Source organism: Leuresthes tenuis, unplaced genomic scaffold (genome assembly GCF_036924035.1).
Source record: "Leuresthes tenuis unplaced genomic scaffold, fLeuTen1.0.hap1 SCAF_12, whole genome shotgun sequence".
Lineage (NCBI taxonomy): Eukaryota > Metazoa > Chordata > Actinopteri > Atheriniformes > Atherinopsidae > Leuresthes > Leuresthes tenuis.
Genome location: NW_027325366.1, coordinates 23,122,145 through 23,143,373, shown reverse-complemented (window position 1 = coordinate 23,143,373; position 21,229 = coordinate 23,122,145). Strand labels below are relative to the sequence as shown.

The window sequence follows — 21,229 nt, the reverse complement described above, 5'->3', positions numbered from 1 at the left end:
GAAATCAATCTCTGCATGCAGTCAAGGTGAGACTTGTATGGTCTTTCATAAAATCAGCTTCCAGACAATGTGTGGAGAAGATTGTCTGGGAAGGAGGCCCAGAAGACATGGCAGAGCTCCACCTGTATTGCTGGTACGGAACAGTGAGGTGAAGCTTGGGTGTCACAAGTGGAGGGAAATTACTCCAACCAGTATTTCACACCTTGCATAAAACTGTTGCACAGGACATAATAATACTAATACTACTAATAATAATAAATTTTATTCGTAGTGATCCAATTCTACTTTTTCTCTTTGAAATGTTTCTGTGCAAGTGCAGCACAGAGCAGGCAAAGGTTTCAAAGGAGGGAATGAAAGCATGAAGCAATGAAGCAAAAATCAAGGACATTCCTCAAGATGCTTCTGAGGATGACATCTGCAGCTAAAGACGTGACTCAATTTAACTGGAACTCCACAATGCCACCCCATCTCTGGAAAGTATTAGTCATCTTTGTGGAGGACGTTCTTCTTATACAGAAATGTCAATGCTGGCTGCAGCAGACAAACCAAGACAGGAAGAAAGTCGGTTTCATTACGATTTATTCATATGAAAATAATATAACAATAATAAGAACATGACATATGTTTTAAACTGCATTAAGAGAGACTCTGTTCAGGGTGATGTCAAGGGCTATCCCTAAAAAAAAAATCTAAAAAAAACCACCTTATTTGAAGAACTGACACAGAATTTGTCTGCTGATTGAAACAACTCTTTTTGACAGCTAGTGCTGAAAGAACTGCAGCAATACTTATTGAATTGTGAGAATTTGGGTGATCTTTGCTGATTACTCTCCGGTAAGTCACTTGAGACATTCAAAAATAAACTGATAAGACCCAGCCCCACAAAATATTACTGACTAATAAGGGGCTGGCTCATTTCATCAATCACAACATCACAACATGTATTCAGCACCCCATCTCATACTGTAATTTCCCTCGAATAAAATGCAACAAGGGATCATTTCTGCCCATTAGCACAAATACATACTAGTCTAATCTTCTTTCTCAGCCTCCTCTTCAATCAGCATATCAATATATTCCACACTTAAGAGCCCCAGAAGCAAATAACAATTCAGGTGTTATATAATATATGTTAATAAGAATAAATTATATATATTTCCTCTACATCATAAATCTTACTAGTGGGACATCTCTCCCACTTTTGTCATTACCGCTGTGCCAGAGACACTGTTTCAAATTCTTGGCTGCTAACAGAGGTGAGTGCAAGTCTTGTTTTGCTTGACGTCCCAGTTTAACCTGAACAGTGCTGCAGCTCAGTTAGGCTTGACCAGAAAAGGCGGTTAGAAGAATAATATGTTGAAGCCTGATGAATAGAAGTAGCCTTGGTCCTCACTGGCAAGTCCAGTATAGGAATGTGCTTCCATGTAACCCTTGATTGTCAAATACTCACCTACCTACCTATTGCCTGTGATGGAATCAGTAAAGTGCAGACAAACTGTGGGCCTGAAATCTTTTCTTTAATGGGACAAAAGCAGGTCAGTCTAACAAGCTCAGAGTCAACCATTAACGAGCTAAAAGGCTGATGTGCTTTAGGCTCATGATAGGTAGCTGGCCTTGCAGTCATTACGCTCAAGTGTCAGAATTAGTAATATGTGTGGGTGGAGCCACTGACCAGAGAACAAAGGATGGTGTACTTATCTGCCACTTGAAATGCTGAATTAGATCAAAGTCTGACAGACTGACAACTGGAGAACACTAAGAATAAAAACGGCTTATTATCATCATGAAACATACCATCTTTGTTCATACATAATTCAGCTCCAGTAATATATCTGCTAAGAAGCCTCACAGAAAAGCCCCTATTTTTTTTCTTACTATCCTCTGAAGTCTACTCTAGTTTCTTTTGTATTTAAGTTATATAAATGTATAACTGTGTAGAGGAATTATTTTGGTCCAATGTGCATGTGCTTGATATTCTTGTGCTTCCTCCTTTATATGTTCTAGAAATGTATTCCATGCAGGGAAGTTGGATAGAAGAGAGGCTGTGTGAGGTTGTGGGCATACAGTCTGCAGGAAACCAATTCAGCCCAAAACACAACTCTGCAAAGCCCTGCCGAAGCGCTAGAGGGGGGTTTGCTCCCTATTGGTTTGTGTAAAATAAATCCTACAGTGTTATGAGAGAATGCTCTGTAGATCTTCCTCTCAGATGACGTCCATGTCAACGCCATGTTAGTTACACAGTTGTTTCAATCTTTTCGATGATTTCTATCATGGACTTAGAAGGAGAGAGAAGAGAACAGTCGTCCTGATCCCAGAGACTGCCAGGGCTCGAGTTTCCATCTGTGCTCAACTCGTCATCCTCCTCCTCGCTTTCCTCCTCACAGGACTCCAGGTAGTGCAGACCCAGCGCGTTGATGCCGGAGTCCTCAGAGCTGGATGGAGAGGAACAGTGGTCCATTTTGGGGCCTTTTATCTTATCAACAGGTGAGGGGTGTTTGTGTTCACTGTAAACCTGTTGGACTGGCTGCACAGGGGCAGGTGCATGCTGGCTCGGTGGCAGAGGCGGCTTGACTGGTTGCTGAGGCTGATTGGGATTTAGGGGTATCTGTGGTGTATCTGCAGCAGGCTGAGGATCTGTAGGAGGACAAGGTGGTTCTGGTAAAGGAGGCGGAGGGCGCTGCACATAGCACATCTTCCCGTTGATTCGTTTGACAATGTAGTCATCCACAAAGAGGTCCGCAATGACGCAGTATTTGGGTGACTCCAGGTGAGGCGGGGACTGGAAGCTGGGAGCCAACTTAAGGAACCGCTCGGCCAGAGAGACAGACAGGTCAATAGTGCTGCTGCACTCTGAACCGACAGGCGGCACAGCTGTGCTGGGCAGCTGGCACACATTGGTCATGGGTTGGTAGACATACTTGCCTGAAAGAAAAAAAACAGGGAAAAACAGAATTTCATGAAAAAAATCATGACAATTAGTTATGTTCCTATATGTTTCATCCTACGGAGTCTTGCTAGAGAGCGTTATCTGTGTATAAACTTTTCTCTTGCTTCTATTGCATAGTTTCCCACAATCTGTGATACCCACTAAAATGAGCTGTTGTCCCTGAGTGTGCAGTTAACCTCAGCATGAAAGAACAATGCAGCATTTTTTCAGCCTGTTTAAATTGGTTTTCGGACATTTCACTGCTTATTTGCCCTCTTCTGCAGCTCTCATCAGAAGGCAGCTTATTCCCAGAGCTGATCTGAATGCAGGGGATGCTGCCATGGCAACCAACGCCTTCACTGGCATTGAAATGTGTTGTATTTATTATAAATACATATTTATTATCATAAAAATCTCAATCAGCCCATAAAAGTTACTCCGCATAATTCACTCTACCTCGGCATGAATAATTATCAGATATACTCAGATGAAGACATTAATGAGCCACACGTCTCATCTAACAGCAATGATACTGTGACAGTGGTGGGTCATGTGACAGACTTACAAGATACAGCTACACTGAAATAATTTAGAAAAAGTCAGTAATCTGGACTCATTACTGGATTTATTTCAAAATTTGCAAAGAAGACCTCCAGAAAGTCAAATCTTTAACAGATGAAAGTCTTGCGGTCACAGTGGTTCTGATATTCAACCTTTTCAGACTGGAGGCCCAACAGCTCTGAAATGACACGACAAACCTAAAATACTTTGAAATTATGTGAAATGTCCCTAAAAGTACCATGCTATGATTTCAAAGCTGTGCTTCTTGTTGGTTAATAACACCAAAACCAAACCCAGCCAAATAATACAGAACATTTTTAATAAAAAGATACTTTATTCGCACTGAGGGAAATTCTGGATAATATAAATAGCAGCATAAATTCAGCCAATCCTTTCTCATGAAGAAAATAGTTAGGATTCAGGTTAAGATTTAAGAGTATTTAAAGTCAAACTTTATCTTGAAATGATACGATTCATATCATGTCACTGTCTTTTGTTTATCTGGTATCTTTATAACCACAATTATTTTCCCTTTCAAAGTTTGTCATCATATTCACGACACACTTTTACCATGAAAGTAGAAGGTTTAACATTTCCTTTTTCAGAGGCTGAGATATAAAGGTTTTAGTTGACAGTGAAAATTCTTTTTAATTTTTCAGAAAACCCTCAGGTATTACGAGGCTAATTTCACACCTTTTTAAAGAGCTCCTTAGGTCTAAATATGTTAAAACCCTTGTCACTACCTACTAAGTGCAAAACCGCAATGTGAATGACTAGCAAGTGAGGCATCTAACAGCTAATGAGGCAGATATTTTCCACAGGAGCTGCTGAAAACACACAAAGGGCTGCGAGGACAAAATGTGAGCAGCGCTGTAGCTAAGAGGTTAGCACTGTCACCTTACATTAAAAGGACCCAGACCCAGGACCAAGAAGCGCTTATGCGGGTTTCCTCCGGGAACGTCTCCCAACATCAAAAACATGCTTGGTTAATTCTTCTGCCTTTGACAAAATGGGTTTGACCATGACACTGGCTCAGAGCTGGAGATGGTACGCGGGTGCCGCACTGTAGCTGCATACTACTTATATGGATTAAAAGCACAGGGAAAAAAATCCCTATAGGTATCAAAATAATAAATTGAAGGTTAAATCAATTCCAACTTGAAATTAGACTTACTGTGTTCATCAGGTAGACAGAAGCACATCTCTCAGGGATGGCTAATGTTGCTGTGTTCTGGCTGTATAACACAACACCATTTGCTAACATATTCATCACCTAACTTAAAAAGGAATATAAAAAGGATATCCATCCCTGCATTTAATAAATACCAAACACAGATCATTGATTAAAACATTTGAAAGCATTTTTCATCAACAACTTTACAAAACAAAATGTTCTGTTGCTCTAAAATATCCCTTCCAATCACTTTAAATCACACTTGGCCATCTCCTCATCGGTCGCTGTGAGGTCAGCATAATAAACATGCACAAACAAATGCTTTCACTCAGTCTCAGCCAAGGACACTTGATGAATCTTCTGTCTTTGATCACTAGTTATTTGTCCTTCCTTGGGGTCAGTAGCAATTTTCACATTGCAAAGCACTTTGTGCTGCCAAAAAATTATTTCCAGTTACCAACTTGTAAAGTCCTCCACAGCCGTGTAACAATCATTCTAATCAAAACTGATTCAAAACTCAATTCAAGGATGCAAAAAAAGGGATACATGAACAACAGCTTTTACATATTCAAATTAATGTACTACTGACTTACAACCGGATATCAATGCTGTGCTATTTCACCTTACGTTATTTCTCAATGAGATAAAGATCATACAGTTATTTTAGAAAGAGATCTTATTCATTTCTACATTTTTTTAACACCTTCTACCTTGGACGGCTCATGCACTGGGTTTTATAGTGCTAACTGTCTGCTCCAATGTTGTTCATTGTTTACATCCCACTGCCTCCAACGAAGAGCTGTGCTGCCTGAAATGTGTAGCTCAGATGTGTGTTAAACTGGCTCCCAAAAGAGAAAGAGAAACTACAGAAGATGACAGGATTACGCATCACTTCCTTTCACGCTAGCTGTCCTTGTCTTTTGTTTTACCATATGGGGGGATCCATTCTGTCACAAGCTTTTCCCAGGTTATACTTAAAACATCAAGCTTCTTCAAAGTAGGAAAGGGGCTTTCTTTTGTGTTGCTGAATAGGCAAAATGATGAGATTAACCAATGAGCTGCACAGTAGTTGAATAGTTTTCTTTCATTTGACCACCTTGTAATTAAATGAGGTTCCGTTAGCCATCCATGTACAGTGGCTAAAAGAGGCTGTGGCTGAAGCTTTACATCTTAATGCTGTTAACATAAAACACAGGAGCTCATGTCAATGCAGACAAAACAGTAGCTGCTCTTTGTTAAATGAGGCAAACTCAGTGGCCCATGTTTAGAACGAGGTGAGCTCATTCAGGCAGACAAGAGAACGGCAGCAAATGAAAGCTGACGCTCTAAAAGGCAATGTGTTGACATTTAGTTTTCAGCATGTTACATCTAATTGAATTCATCCATCTGGAGTTTCAAATACCAAGAGCTACTGAGGAACAGACAGATGCCCAGCCGGACAACAACGCACACAGACATATGGAGCTAATGCTATACCAACACTGGCTGTCTCTTGCTGCCTTGCAGGAGAAACACAGATAGTATGTAAATTTACAGGGTGTCTGCAGTTAGTTAGAAACATCACTGTGTCTGCCAGCCCCGAGGGACAGAATGGTGTGTGTGCAATTAATCTCACTTACAGGAGTCTGGCTAAAATAAAGATGAGAGAATCCTTGTATGAAGCAAAACCAATGTTGGACTGCAACAAAGGTAGGCTAAAAAAAGAAGACTGCACACAGGGTGCACACTAAAAAATACATGGTTTAAAATATTTAATGAAAATAGATTCAGTGAAAGGATGCAGACAACATATTTGGCAATTATTAATGCATCTAAATATAGGTTTTGCTTGTTTATAATGAAACACAGTACCATCTCACAGTAGTTCAGGGAGTGGTCACGAAACATAGTTTATTCATTTGGGTATTTGAACAAAGGAGAGTTTGTTTTGTGCAAGGATGGAAACTTCTGTCGGAAATGCGGAGGGGGCATAGTATTTTGGTGTGAAAACAAATCTGGTATTGGCAACAAAAAATCACTTGAAAATTTAATGACCTTAAGTGTGAATAGCTCTCTTGCCTAATTTGCTTTAGGGACACAGCTTCACATTGCAACAAAGTGCTGTCTGGTTAAAATTTTAAAAAGGTTATATTCTTTTAATAGTTAGTTATAAAGCAAAATGTCTCCTACTTTCTTTATATTACATTAATCTTTGCAAAGTAGTTATTCACCCGAGCTAAGTTGTCTCTGACAAATGCCGTTCAGGGGTCATCTGGATCAAACCATTGTTAGGCATCTGAGAAGGAGTGGGGAATTGTAATTTTTCACAACTTTAAAAAGCTTTTACTGCATCTATAAATAGCAGAAATGCTTTGAATATATATGGTATCATTCTTAATTCTATTTTTTTTTGTTTACAATGACATGATGAGGAGGACTTTCGAGTTTGTAGTTTGTTTGTGAGTAGTTTGTTTGTTATGTTTGTAAAATGGAATTTTAATTCCATTTTTATTTAGCATTTTATTTAAATTTTATTCATACTTGCTGTTTGGCATATTTAATGCACAAAGACACCATAGCGTGACTTAAACTGGACTTTCTCAAAGCTTCAGCATGTTTACAAGCACAAAACGGGGGTTTAAATTAATGCTGGGAGTCATGAAAAAAATGGTTCATGTATATCCAACAAAATGATTGAAATATGATTAATTTTGCGATTATTCCACTTTTCAGGGCACAGGGCACCTTATATTTCTGTGTCAAAATGTTAGTTGCTGCACATTTCTTCCCTCCTATATGGATCAAGCTGCACTGACAATGTCCCACATGAATGTCAACAATAGTGTCCAAAAATTAAAATAGACAGATGAGAGAGTGATTTCCATGTAGCAATAGAGTTTATAATGTTCGGTGGCAGTGAAATCAGCACAAACCAACATTTCTATCCATGCAGTTTTATCTACATGGAGCTATTGTTTCCCCCTGTAGTCCTCACATGACAGTGTCAGCTGTTAAGTGGCCTCTGCACTGGCTCCCTGTGTGTTTGTATTTCCATACTAACAAAGGGCTGAGGCCAGATGCATAAATGATGAGTTCGCACAAAAAACATAAGCACGCCTTTTCTTTCACACAATTGTTACAAAAGAAAAACGTTCGGTGAGAGTGGTGCCCCTCACCCCTTCTTCAGACCATGCATGCACATGATTTCATAGAAAAGTAATCCTGATATGAGATGGAAATTGAAAAAGAGCCCATACAATTTACCATAAAATGAAGACATTTTCATGCAGCTTGCTCAGTAGAATAGTGATGTTTTTTCTGATTTTGTTACTCATAATCAATTTTGACAGTACACTTTTTTACTTTTAAAGCAGTTGTGGGTGCTATAAATAACTGCACCTATGCGGTGTGCGTAATGGCTGTAAAAGACCTCTCTGGTGAGACTTGAAAATGAGTACGTGGAGATTGTTGTGATTTTCTGGCACAAGATTGTCTTAAAGGCTTCCAGAGGAACATTTAGGAAAGCAGCATACATACCAGGATCCATCTGTATAACTGAGTCTCCTTCCTACTCATCTTCACAGAGACTGTATGCTGCACAGGCTTGTTTGTTCATCCACTGCAGATAAACCAGGACACGTAGGTCCTCTGCCAAAGCCCTGATGTTATGTGTGAGCTGATGCACGTTTTGGCCACTGGTTTATAATCCAACCATTTCTTCTTTTTTTTAATCTCTGTAGGGCCTTTTGATCCGAACTTACAGAGCTGAACACTTTTTTAATTCAGCAGTTTTTGTTCTGTTCAATATTACAGAACTGAGATCGCCAAAGAAAACCTTTTTTATTCTCCTTCTCTGATGAGTATCTCAGCTTTATAAATAATAAACTTCTTCTTCTTCTTCATTGATGCTTTCATTACCATGCCTATTCAGTTGGTTTCAAACCATGCGTGATCATGGCAATGAAAAAGCATGTCACTTTGTGCACTGTTGTAGTCCATTGATGTGTTAAATAGTCTTTGAACAACATTGGAATGAGTAATGCAGTAAAAGTCTTATAGCAGATTTTGTTTACCTTAGCAAATCTTGCCATCTGTGGTCTTTAAGTGTAATTTTGGGCCAAAAAGGCAAAACAGTTGCAGTATTTATTATTGTATTTTCCTTTAAAGTGAGTTCTAAATGATAATTTGCCTTGAATATATCTTTGCTCCCTTTTGTAGTTTTGTGGTGCACTTTATCAATGCTGATAACTGGCTATGGGCAGTCAACATGATGTCAAAGGATATTTCTTGTCCTGCTTCAAGTCTGACAGGATAATCAACAAAAACAGCCCTCTGTTCCTTCAAAAGCAAATGTCAGATCTTTTTGTCAGTTCTTCAGGATCCCAGATTACCAGCTTTTCAGCACAAACAGAGACATGATGTTTTGTACTGCCAGCAGACTCATTTGACCAGCAGCAGGAAATGTTGTGCTTTGAGTGGGGAGAATAGCCCGACTGGCACAACCTTTCATCACATTACAATCAAGTCCAGCTAAGAGCAACCAGTTCACTAGGGACTGTTGAGAAGCATTCTGAGAGATGAAGTAGTTAATTAACAACTGGAGACATAAATAAGGCACTGAAATAATGACAGTGTTTCATTTATAAACTGTAATTATCCACACAGGATTTCAGCAGTGACAAACAGGGAATGACTCCCTCTAACCCCTCTAAAAAAAGTACAAAGGTATGACAAATTCATAAAATGTCCTCTTTTTCAGCAGTTATTTAGTTTTAGAGAATAGAGAATAGTCTTTCTTGTCACTGTACGGGGTGGTACAACGAAATTTGTTCAAGTGATGAAACAAGCAGATAGGCCATGTTTAACACAGCAACAAAATGTTTTATGGTGAATTGAGAGAGTCCTAGAGGTTAATAAGGAAGTGGGAGGACAGGGTATTCATCCCTGGAAGAGGAAGTACAGCACTCTTCTGCTGCCACCCATCTCCATCTTGTAAGCCTTCTCTGCTCTCTCCTGGGCCTGTGCCTGGCCGCGGGCTGCTCACTCTAGTTTAATACAGGAGGTAGTTTCTCTGGAAAATGCTGCATGCAGGCCATCAGTCTCTCACTCTCCATTACAGACCTTCGACATTACTCCATGTCAACATTTCAGTCCATCTATCTACTGAGAGGAAGGTTCACTGATAAGCTTTGTATATACATTCAAAATGCACAACTGTGAGTTGTCTAACACGGAATGTCTTGTTGTAATATTGACTTAAATCAAAGCTTTAGCAGCCTGACTCATTCGCAACTCCCTCATTTTTGTTTTGTATGTCTGAGCTGGGGCAAGCAGTCTTTATGTACAGAATGATATGCTAAACACATCAGTTTGAAGCAGCATGCTGATAAAAACCCACTGACAAAAGCAGTTATTACTGCCGATTGCTATCATTCTTCATAACAGTTGCTACACCCAGTTGGCCGGTAGATACAGCCCGCTCACACATCCGCTGCTCTTTGTGTTTAAATCTGGCCAACAAAGGGGCTTCAGCAGAGGCAGCAACACAAGTTTCAGGTTTCAGTGAAGAGGATGGCCTGACCCAGCATCACGTGGAACTCTTTTCCTGTTTCTCGCATGCCTCGGTAGGGGCTGTTCCAGATTTACACCCACTTTGAAACACAGAGTGAGGTCTTTAGTCTTGATGAAAAATGAAAATGTTTTCTCTGTACTGTAACAAACATAATTTGAATTTGAATTGTGCCTCCATTTCAAAATCTAGCCTAATTCAGTTGAACTGCAGTTGACCAGACATACTTTGTCTAATTTTGGATACTTTCATTGCTATACTTCAGCATTGGTATACTGTGCACACTGATATTGAATGTTTTTGCTTTTTATTCATTATTTTCTTTTGTTAAATGAACATTCCGCAACTTTGTTGTTTATCAATTGTATTTTTGTAGTTTCTGGTCTGGATGGGACCGGGCAGAAAATGTTTTACTTGTTAAAGTCATGTTAAAAGTCTATCTTAAGCTAAGATGTGTGTCCATACACTAAAAAGTTATCCAAATGCCCAATTTTTAACCAAACATTGAAATACAGACAAATCTGTGTCTTTTGGTTGAAAATTAAATTAATCCACACCACATAACTCAAAAGTAAAAATATCCCTCCATGTAATTCATTTTGTGTCACTGTGAACAGAAAATAAATACTACAATTACTGTTAATAATAATGATAACATTAATAATAATAAATGTCACATGCTGGCACCACTGTATGGCAATGGCAGTAGAAAGCAGCTTCTTCACTGTGGAAACAAAACTCAACACATAATTCCCTCCCTCAAATAGAGACAGAAAGACCCCCAAAACAGCAAGTTTTTTTAAGTGAAGGAACAGTGGTACATAAGTAATGCAAAACTTTCCCCACAGTCACAATGTGTTTAATTTTGAAACTCCAGTGATAAGACAGGCAAATGATATGAACTACACTGATTGTAAATAAAGAAATGGATAAAGAAATATATATATAAAAAAAACTAATTCATCCAACTTAAGCAACTTATTTATATGATATCCCTGTTTAATTCTGCACGGCACTGAGGTGATTTCTTTTGTACGAGTCTCCTGCTTTCAGCAATGTTGTCAAGGTTCAAAGCAAAAGAACAATCCCTGCCTTGGGCATCGACAACGAAAAAGATATTAAACATCTCTTAAACTTATCAGCCAGTGGGTTAGGAAAATAAAGTGTGAATTAAAAGAAGAGGCATTGTAGGTCTGCTGGACAGGGGCGATACAATGGTGGACACATACATAAAATCCAACATATTAAGATGGTTCATGGAGAACCCTCACTGTGGTAGAGCAAGACTAATGAAAAATCTGTTCCACCTGCAAGGCTGGTTGAAACCTTAATCAAAACTTTTGAACAAAATCTGCATTTGATGGTGGTTAGAAATGTTGCCTCACAAGACATTTCCTGCTTTGATCTCAGCTGGGACTTTCTGTATGGAATTTGCATGTTCAGCCTGTGTCTTTGTGGATTTTCTCCTAGTATCCTGGTTCCCTCCCACAGAGCAAAAACTGTACATGAAGCGAGAAGGGAGAATGAATGGGTGAATGAAATGTGCGCTCATGTGCCATGACTTAATTTACCTCTAAAAAGACATAACATCTCATTAACACAGATGAAACACTGATACAGATAACTGCGCAGACTTCTATGAGTTGTGTCTTCACCAGAGCCACCTAAACTTGTAGAAAACAATAAACAGCAGCAGCTTCACCTCAGCCAGTTGTGACTCTTAAGAGCAGTACAACTGATTACTTATCCAATGTGTGAGTTACAAAATAGGGGCAAGATTATAGCTGATGTTTGCATTAAGCTGGCAGGAAGGATCTGAGAGGATTAAGCCAGATAATTCCCTCTGTTTACTCAAAGTAGCGCTTATTCCCTTGCTTGTTCATCTTCTCATAGTGAGGAATTATGCACTTAAGCTTTACCTGTCCATGTATGAGTGTTTTTTTTCTTCTTTTTCTTAAATCTCACGTCATTTGTTTGGTGTCTCTGTGTTTTCATGGTTACTATTAAAGCAGCATTCATAAAAACAAAGATGTACCTTAGTATGCCAATCACTACCCAGAAAGCCCTGCGCCATGATGTAGCTGATCATTTTGTATACCTCGCACAGCTGTGGTAGCAACATATTATGACATGGAACATGCAGGAAGGATGTGGAGCACAGTCAGGTCATATCTCCAAGTCAGCAGAAGTGATCTAATTTTGGAGTTATTTTTCAACCACAATGCGAGCAGTCATTAAACATTTTTTAAAAAAAAAGCTGACTGGACTAGTAGCATTGCTATTTCCATCCAGCTACATGTTTTTCGACAGTCTGAAAACTGGTTGGTAGTTCTTTCTCTTCCACAAGCTATGTTAGAGGAAACCGTGGATGAGAAGGACACAGCATTCAACCCAAATGAGTACACTATACATTTACTTTATGTAGTGGTACTTTTCACTGGGAACACACTCAGAAAAGGAAGTGTCGACATGTCAAAATGAGGTAAAAGTTAGAGATTAGCCCTGTATGAGGCAAAGATGGGGAGCAGCTACTGAAGTCCAATTAGCTCACTTCTTTCTAACTTCACAGCCAGAACTGACGTGACTCAGTTTGACGTCAGAGCAGCTGATCAATCAAAATACATACACTTCCTCTAAGCAACAAGCTTCAAACTATTCCCCTCCCCGTTGTTTTCTCCAAAACCTGTAAATCAGACTTTGCCGTGTGAAATTGTTGGAATTTCTCTGTAAGTGTTATTAATGACAGTTTTCTCTTTTCTGTCTTTAATTTAGTTTTTGGTCAAACTGTTTAACTGAAAGAGATTGTGGCCACTGTGCTCAATCTTCCTGTCGTTACTGGCTCTTATCAGACCACTCAGCTTATACCAGCTGTGATCTATGGATGCTCCATCAGCAGATAAGCAAAATCAAGAAACCATCATTATGTGGCAACATGAGGCAACATGAACAACACCTCTGAGCAGAACTCAGCTGTCGTTCATTTTAACTATGCTCTTATACAATTCTGTTATTAAAAAGGCCACTTGTTTGTATCTTGGTTGATGCAAGACAAACAATGCTCACAAAACACCTCATCCTAATACCAGATTGGGTGAGAAATGTTGTGGGGGAGCTTTGAGGATTCCACATGTTAGATTACAAAATAGAGGAAACAAGTTGAGATAGTTTGCTGCTTTTTGCTTTTTCAAAACACATTATTACCACAACAAAGCTGAATTTAACTCAAGCAGCATTTAACATAGCATTTTCACAATAGTTGAACTCTTTTGTGACAAGTGACGTTTCCCCCTTGTGGATCAGCAGAAGTTCAATTTGAAATTTCAAAGCTCTTCATTGTGTTTTCTAGAGTTCTTATTCATTGGACTGTGATGGGACGATAGTAACTCAAATAAGGACTGTGGGATGAAATCCAAACAGACTTGTTGAGCTTTGCTAGTGCTTCTCTGCTTCCATAATTGACAGGGCAGCAATTAAAGACTGAAAAGCTGTGGCTGGCAAACATGAACAATCCATCAAGAACCTCCCCTCAGGACTATGCTGACAATTTATCGATCCCATAATAATGGTTGAAAAATTCTATGATTCAGCACTGCAGTAAATTTTGGATCGGTCACCAAAGTCGATACTGGGCAGCACTTTAGCCAGCAAACCTTCATAGTTTGCTTTAGGAACAGTTGAGAGCTCACACCTGTGTGGCGAGACAGATGAGAATGACAGAGAGATCCCAGAGACAGAGAGTATAAGTCCCAGCCTTCAAAATAAGTGCTGACAAAGAACAAGGAGACTGACGAGACTCAATAGCCCCTGTTCACGTTTCTTAATGAGTAGTTCATCAGTCTGCTTGGTAGCTGTAATCAGTTAGTAGAAGATAAAATGAGAGAAAACACATTTAGACCAGGTGGTTGTAGTGATGCTGTGAGGGAAAGCTCTCATCATATGTGACATATTGGTAGTGACACTAAACACAGCTAATTACTGCTAAAGAGAGGTTTGGACTGATGTTCTTGTCACCACCTGGGAACTTTGCCTCCACCTACATCCAGTTTCTGTTTTCTGTTCTCCATTTTCTCTGCCAGTGAAGCTTCATTTTAATGGAAAACAGTCAAACTAAGAGCATTAAGGAGCTACTCGGTTTCCAGGTACATAAGAAATGAGAGAAGCAAGGAATTAAGTCACAGGTAATCACGCCGTACTGCTCCGAGATAATGGAAATAATTTGTGTTTGAGAATTGAAATGCTCAGACAAGTCTTACTACGTTGTGACCTTTTCTGTTTGTTTTCCAGGAAACCTATTAAAAATGTAATTAAAAAGTCAGTCTAGCAAAGCTCCCTGTGGTGAATGCACAATCATAGGCTTCAGAATAAGTTTAAACTCTAGGCGAAAATCATAGGCACATTCAAAATGAAAATGTGACGAGATAAGGGCACTACAACATTTTGTTCTTTCGCATCCCGAGTTATTCTGCATTTCTGGAAAGAAGAAGGGCATCAAGCAAGCTGAGCCAAGCAGGGAGGCGTCGTATGCAAAAGTGGGCTGGTATACATTTCTCAGCAGGAGCCCTGGTTCTGCCTGATTCAGCAGTCTAAGCTGGTTTATTTTCAGTGTTGGTGCATGACTGTCCTGCATGGGGAAACTAAATTGCAGTGGCGAGTGAAACAAAGGTGGGAAGATCCATTGTGATGTGTTTGGTTGTTTCTCCTCAGTAAGTCTAAATTTATTGACGAAGGGCTTCACTTCTGCTTTGTGGCACATTTTCATCCAGATCCATTTCAAATCCAAGAGGAGGGGCAAGTCTAAGTGTTTACAAATGATGCAACACTGAATGGGATTTGCACTGGAAGGAATTCATCATTTTTCTGCCACATCTAATATTTCAATATCGCCTGGCTCAGTCTGGATGGAGGCGGGGATCTAAATCCAACGATTACACTGCAAAGATTACAATGTGACTTCTGCAGTTGCACACTGTAAGCCCCGAGTGACTGCTGACGACGAGATAGTGATTGTGTCTTACACTGATCTGTGGATTTTCAGGGCAGCCGGAAGAGGAGGGGATAAATTGGGGCAGCACAAAAAGATGGACACCCTGCCAGGTTCAGGCGCAGCTGTTGGGACTATGCACTGATGTTGAAGTGTCAGGTATACAAGAAGTGTCGGAGGTATACAAGAGTGTTGAAAATGCCACTGACACTTCTCAAAGTGACAAGAAAATTGTCCATGTTCCAGTGGACCTGCAGCCTTACTGAACTAATTCCCAACATAGCCAGTGTAATGGTGTGTAGAAATAAATACTAAGATTATGTTGTACAGTAAATGATACAAACAAAATGCTTTACGACTGAAGACAGACAGTGCAAGTTATTAGACGGCATGATATTTTGCAAGGCTGTGATTATGTGAATAGGACATGACAAAGAAAATGTACTTGGTGTCAAATGACATATTTTCTTTTCTTAAGAATCCTCTGAACAAAATGGTGTGTGTGTGTTGGGTGGGGGGGGTTCAAATGCTCCTCTGCTCCACCTCCCTGCAGGGTCAGCCCCAAGCCTCAGGTCCTCTACCCTACTGAAAACTCGAATTAAAGACCCGACTTTGTGCTTGCCTGTGTGTTTTAAAGCTCCGCAGTTTCCTAAAACAATTAACAAAATGTAGGAGTAGATTTGTGTTGGGGACTATTTTCAGACGTGGATTAATACACCCTGGCTGCCCTGGTGTTTGTTTAAAATATCATGTAGAGTAATGATGAAAGCACCTGCTAAAACAGGGATGTGCTTTCATCATGGTTAGGCGATAATATTTTACTTATTAACAGGATCAATCCGCGGTTGGTTTTGACATTTCACGGGACTTCCAGGCATTAAGAAAAATGAAGAACATCACCCGACTTAACCTTTAAACTAGAAATGAAAGTGATGATTCAGATATGCGTCTCAGTCACGAGACTGTGTCAAACATCAATTTGACACAGTCTTCAAAAACAAAACGAGAACCTGAGGCACTAATTTCCCTGATTACGAGTTGCTCAGCCTCGACTGTTATACTAGACATAGTAATGAGTCTGTTTTAGGCTTGCGCTCTGCTCAAGCCTCAATTTCGTGATTTTGAAAGTGCACACAGCAAGTCTTTGAAATCTATCTATAAATTCTACTAAATCTAAAATGTCATGTGTTTCTTCCTAGGGCAGAAAATATTATCCCTGTGCACCTTAAGCTGCGATCTGATGACAAACCTCTGTTTACTTCTATTTCACATTAAACTTTTTCATAATCAAATAAATATGTCCATGTAAAAGCGTGTCTCCCATTTACATTCAAGGCATAAATATGATTAACAAATATCCAGCATGTTTTGTTTTTGTTTGGTTAGCTTTTTTTGCCTTCGGTGGCACAAATATTCCTTTCACTTCTGGTGGTACAGATCACTATTAAACCATGCAAAGCAAACTTACAGTGACACCAGCCCAAGTGGCAGCACCAATGCAGCTTGAAGCATTTCCCGTGGCTGTGCGTAGCGCAGATGGAGAGTCCATCACAAGGCAGGAAGTCTGGTCTCCCCGCGCAGCTCTTGGCCAAAGCCTGCGCCTCGTCCAACTTCTCACTCTTCGGACACTTATGTGCTCCCGAGGCGGCCATGCCAACATTTCCCGGATTAAAGAAACAATAAATAAATAACGCACACACGGTCTTGCGGAGGAAACTAAGGCATAAAACGTCGGGGACCGAGTCGAGGTATAACGGTCCACGTAGCTTTTTCAACTGGGAGACAGACGCGAAACACGGCGCCGGATGTCTGAATCCACAGCTGCACGTTTAGTGCGGACACAAAGGGTGGAAACGCGTCCTGTTAAAGTGGAATGGCGTCAGCTGGCGACGTGTAATGTCATATTCAGAGCCTTCGATGATCGTGACCCGCACATCTCTCCATCCTCCCCTCGCGTCGGGAAGCTCCTCAGCTGTGCGCTGGTTGGTGACGCGCGCACCGAACAACGGCGCGCATCTGAACTTCATAACATAACGGGAGGAGCCCTCAAAAACAAAGCCAGCTGCTGTTCGCACTTCAAACACGCACACAGTCTTTCATCAGCTCCTCTAACAACTTCAAAGATCAAGGTCTGAATCTGATATTGATGCAATCTTCAATGCACATTAAAGTATTGGTATCACAAATCCTCTTTTAAAGCAAAAATGTTGAAGAGAAAACCACACAGGATTCCTAAAAGACAGTTTCTTGCAATTAAATGTTTTAGAGATACGGTAGCTGCAGACAAAAATTAGCATTTTAAAGCAAAATCATCCAGCTGCTCGTTGTCAGTCTCCATCCGCTAGGTGGCAACCTTAACAGCTGTTCAATTATGGACATGAGATTGAGATTTACTTGAGAATGAGCCATGGATTTATGTTAAAGCGCTTTAAAGCTGTGTGTCTCCCTCAGTTCTCCTCAGTCACTGAGCCTACAGAAAACACAAGACACCAGAGCTATAGGTGTCTGTTTGTTTTCCTGACTAAATGAAAAATATGAAATGCCATCGACAATTAACTAGTCAGACAAAAGCTGCAGTAATAATGTACATCATGTGCCACAAACAGGACAATACACTGTGTATAACACGTCTTTATTCAAATATCTGATCATATTTCACATACAGTTAAAAAACTTATCTAAAGTATATTGGAAAATAATAAATCATATAGAAAAAATAAACACTTTATTTAAATGTCACATTTCTCAGAGTAGTAGATTAAACCTGTGGTCACAATAGAAACCTCTAGTTACAGATTAGGCAAACTTCAAATTCTTGTATCTCAGTGTTTCTTCTTTCTTTTTTTTAAAAAAAGGAAATAAAGTGAATTAACATATGGTAATATGTATATTAATTAAAATATGGTAAGATTGTGTATAGAGGCTGTCAAAATTGTCAAATTTCAGCTGACAAATGACAGTTGATATTAACATTTCTGGTCTTTTTCTATTGATATTCTATGACAATATTCATTTCAAATTATGATGTTACATGACATGGATCTAGTGATGGAAATATGTCATTTTCGCCGGCTCAATTATTACAGTCCTACATATGAAAAATCCTGCAATACATTCAAACCCCACAAAGACCATCATGATTGATTATTTTGGCTGCTAAAAGGTTTCTAGTTGTTGTGGTATATTTGAAGCTGTTTCAAGAATTTTGTCGAGCCCCATGTGGAGATACAAAGAGGAAAAATTGTTATAAACAATAATATAATCAACAGATTGCATAGGATAGTGTGACATATTTTTTTAGGTGATGAATAAGTCCACAACACAGTAGTGTAGAGGATGGGGGCTTAATTTTAGCTTCAACTTTCTGTTGAGGCTATCATTTTTAAAACCTTCACTTTCGTTACTGTTCATTTACATTTCAAGGACTTTAATATTACCTGCACTCTGCAGATCTCCATATTCTGCTTTGAAACTGCTGTTTACAATTACATTATTTATTTGTGCTTTAGAACATTTCCTTTTCAATTGATTTGTTGTTACAATTAACATCACTAATACATGTAGGGTCTGCATCATTTGCATTTCCTTTTACTCAAACTGCTGAGCGACTGAAATCGAAGTAAATCTTTCAACAAGGATCAATAAAGTTTTTCTCATGTTGATATAGCAAACTGGCTCAACATCTGATTCTGACAAAATGTCTATGATGTCTGCTAAGTCAGAATTGGCTGTTTTGGTTTGAACATCTATTGTGCAAGTGTTTGGTTTGAACATCTATTGTGAAAGTGTTTCTATGAAACTGGTCCCTCGGCGCACATAATGCAGCCCTCTACGTAATCACCCATAAATACAGTAAAGTAGAAATGAATCAGCCTCGCTGGGTTGCAAAGTGCAGCGTAAGTTTACAACCATTTGGTTAATCAGCATATAAGATCACACACGTGTGTTTAAGATTGTTAAAGCTAAACTGTTTAAAGCTGGCTGTGGATTTTCTTGATGAACTCCCTCCACCTGTGGACAGGTGGGCTGCCATTGGCCACAAGTTTCTTGAGCAGGCTGCAGGGCTGCAGGCTGGGCACATCAGGGTGCACCTGGTGGTAGTGCTCCAGCCTCTCTAGGACGTTGGTCAAACCCACCATGCCGGCGTAGAACATGGGGCCCCCACGGTGCCGGGGCCAGCTGTAGCCGAGCACATAGATGACATCGATGTCTTCGGGTCCTGCAGCTATTCCATCTTGTAGAATGCGGAAGCCCTCGTTTATTAGGGCATAAAGACAGCGCTCTAGCACCTCCTGGTGGTCTATGCGGCGTGCCGCCAAGCCGTATTGGGTACGGTACTCTTCCAGAAAGCTGTGCAGCCATGGGTCAGACTTAGCTACCCGACCACCAGGTTTGTCATACTGATACCATCCTCTTCCTGTTTTCTGACCAAACCGTCCCTGCTCACAAAGCAGGTCTCCCAGTGGGCTGTACCTGAAGCCGTGACGGATTCTAGCTGATGGTCCTTCAGCTTCAGGCACCACCAAGCCATCTGCCTTCCTGACTCTCCAGCCAACATCAAGCCCAGAGAGGTCGGACATTCTGAAAACCCCATGGCAAATCCAAAGTCCTCCAGAACTCCATCTACCAACTCTGGTGTGGCTCCTTCCTCTAATAAGAAGAAAGCTTGTTCCAAATATGGCTTCAGCATGCGGTTCCCTACAAAGCCCCGGCAGTTTCCAACTGCCACGCTCACTTTGTCCATTTTCTTTCCGAGCTGCATGGCAGTGGCCACGGCTCGAGGAGATGACCGGGGTCCATACACCACTTCCAGCAACTTCATGACATGGGCTGGAGCAAAAAAGTGCATTCCAACCACCAGCTCTGGATTGTGGGTTTGAGAGGCCAGCAGGTCTATGTCAAGCCCGGAGGTGTTTGTGCACAGGAATGTGCCTGGTTTACAAATCTCAGACAGCTGCTGAAAGATGGTCTTCTTTAAAGTCATGTCCTCAAACACAGCTTCAATGACAAGGTCAACATCTGCCACAGGTCGGATGTTGCAGCTGTAACTAATCTTATCATATGCAGGGACCACCCCACGTCTCTTGGCTCCTCGCTCCAGCATGCCTGAAACTGCCTGCTTTGCCTCCATCAACAGCTTCTCATGGGTCTCCACAGCAACAACCGACAACCCTGCCTGTGCAAGAGCCACGGTTATACCTCTACCCATGGTGCCAAGACCTAAGAGGACAAAATCATAAGTTGAATACCACTGAAGTCTCTGATAAAATATAGTATATTCTCTAAATAGTTTTAGTCAGGCTGCATCGAGTGAAGATTTTTCAAAGCTTGCAATATTAATGCACAAGCTGCTGAGCTCCAAATATGCAGATTGTCATATAGCCAATCCACCCTGCAGGGAAGAGAGAGTTCATCCATTAAACTCAGATGAACTGTAAATGAGGGCTTAGCTTCCAAAGGCAATGTGAATTTGAACATGCCTCACACCCAGCTTTATGAATCAGTGTGTTAGCCCCAATTAAGACAGCTCAACACAAAAAGAAATTAAATGCTCAAAACTCACCAATGACAGCTGCTTTGTGCACAGGCCTGGGCTTGCTTGTGTCCCACCGGGATCCGCTGGGAGTGCTCCACCTGCCGACAGCTCTCTGAGCAAAAAAATAATACTGCAGAGCACGGGCCTGGCCAGAGGTGAAGAGAGTGTCCATCAGTTCCTTCTCCCGCTTCATACCTTGAGCATAGGGCAGAGAGGCAGCTGCATGCACCGCTTGGACACATGCAACTGGTGCTATGGCTCCACGGGCGTTCTGATGCACCTGCTGCATCGCCATTTCAAAGAAAGCACCCGAATCAGGGGGCTGTGGGCATGGATAAGTGCTTATGCGACACGCATCCAGTGATTTTCCTGAGAAAGAGAAATTGACGAAGTGACTCCAAAAGAAAGACCCTTTTAGAAAGACTATTCCATTTGCCCATAGGGTCCTTTTTTTTTTACTACTATGTCAAATCTGTCATCCAGCACTTAGCAAGTTCGGGTAT

At 40.5% G+C, this 21,229-nt stretch overlaps 2 protein-coding genes across 2 annotated transcripts in view; both read right to left on the bottom strand.

The window, feature by feature from the left end:
- Positions 1-564: 564 nt before the first annotated feature.
- LOC140319506 (UPF0524 protein C3orf70 homolog B) lies at positions 565-17,210 on the bottom strand. Its single transcript, XM_072397166.1, has 2 exons — positions 16,659-17,210; positions 565-2,922 (listed from the first exon to the last, which is right to left on the bottom strand). Exons 1-2 carry the CDS (start codon positions 16,840-16,842, stop codon positions 2,234-2,236), a joined length of 873 nt encoding a protein of 290 aa, XP_072253267.1. The 5' UTR covers positions 16,843-17,210; the 3' UTR covers positions 565-2,233.
- Positions 17,211-17,770: 560 nt separating this feature from the next.
- ehhadh (enoyl-CoA, hydratase/3-hydroxyacyl CoA dehydrogenase) overlaps positions 17,771-21,229 on the bottom strand; it is a 10,937-nt gene continuing 7,478 nt past the window's right edge. The window contains 3 exon segments of the mRNA XM_072397161.1: positions 17,771-19,778; positions 19,781-20,410; positions 20,754-21,095. Of these exon segments, the coding sequence (XP_072253262.1) occupies positions 19,162-19,778; positions 19,781-20,410; positions 20,754-21,095 (1,589 nt within the window). The 3' untranslated portion in view covers positions 17,771-19,161.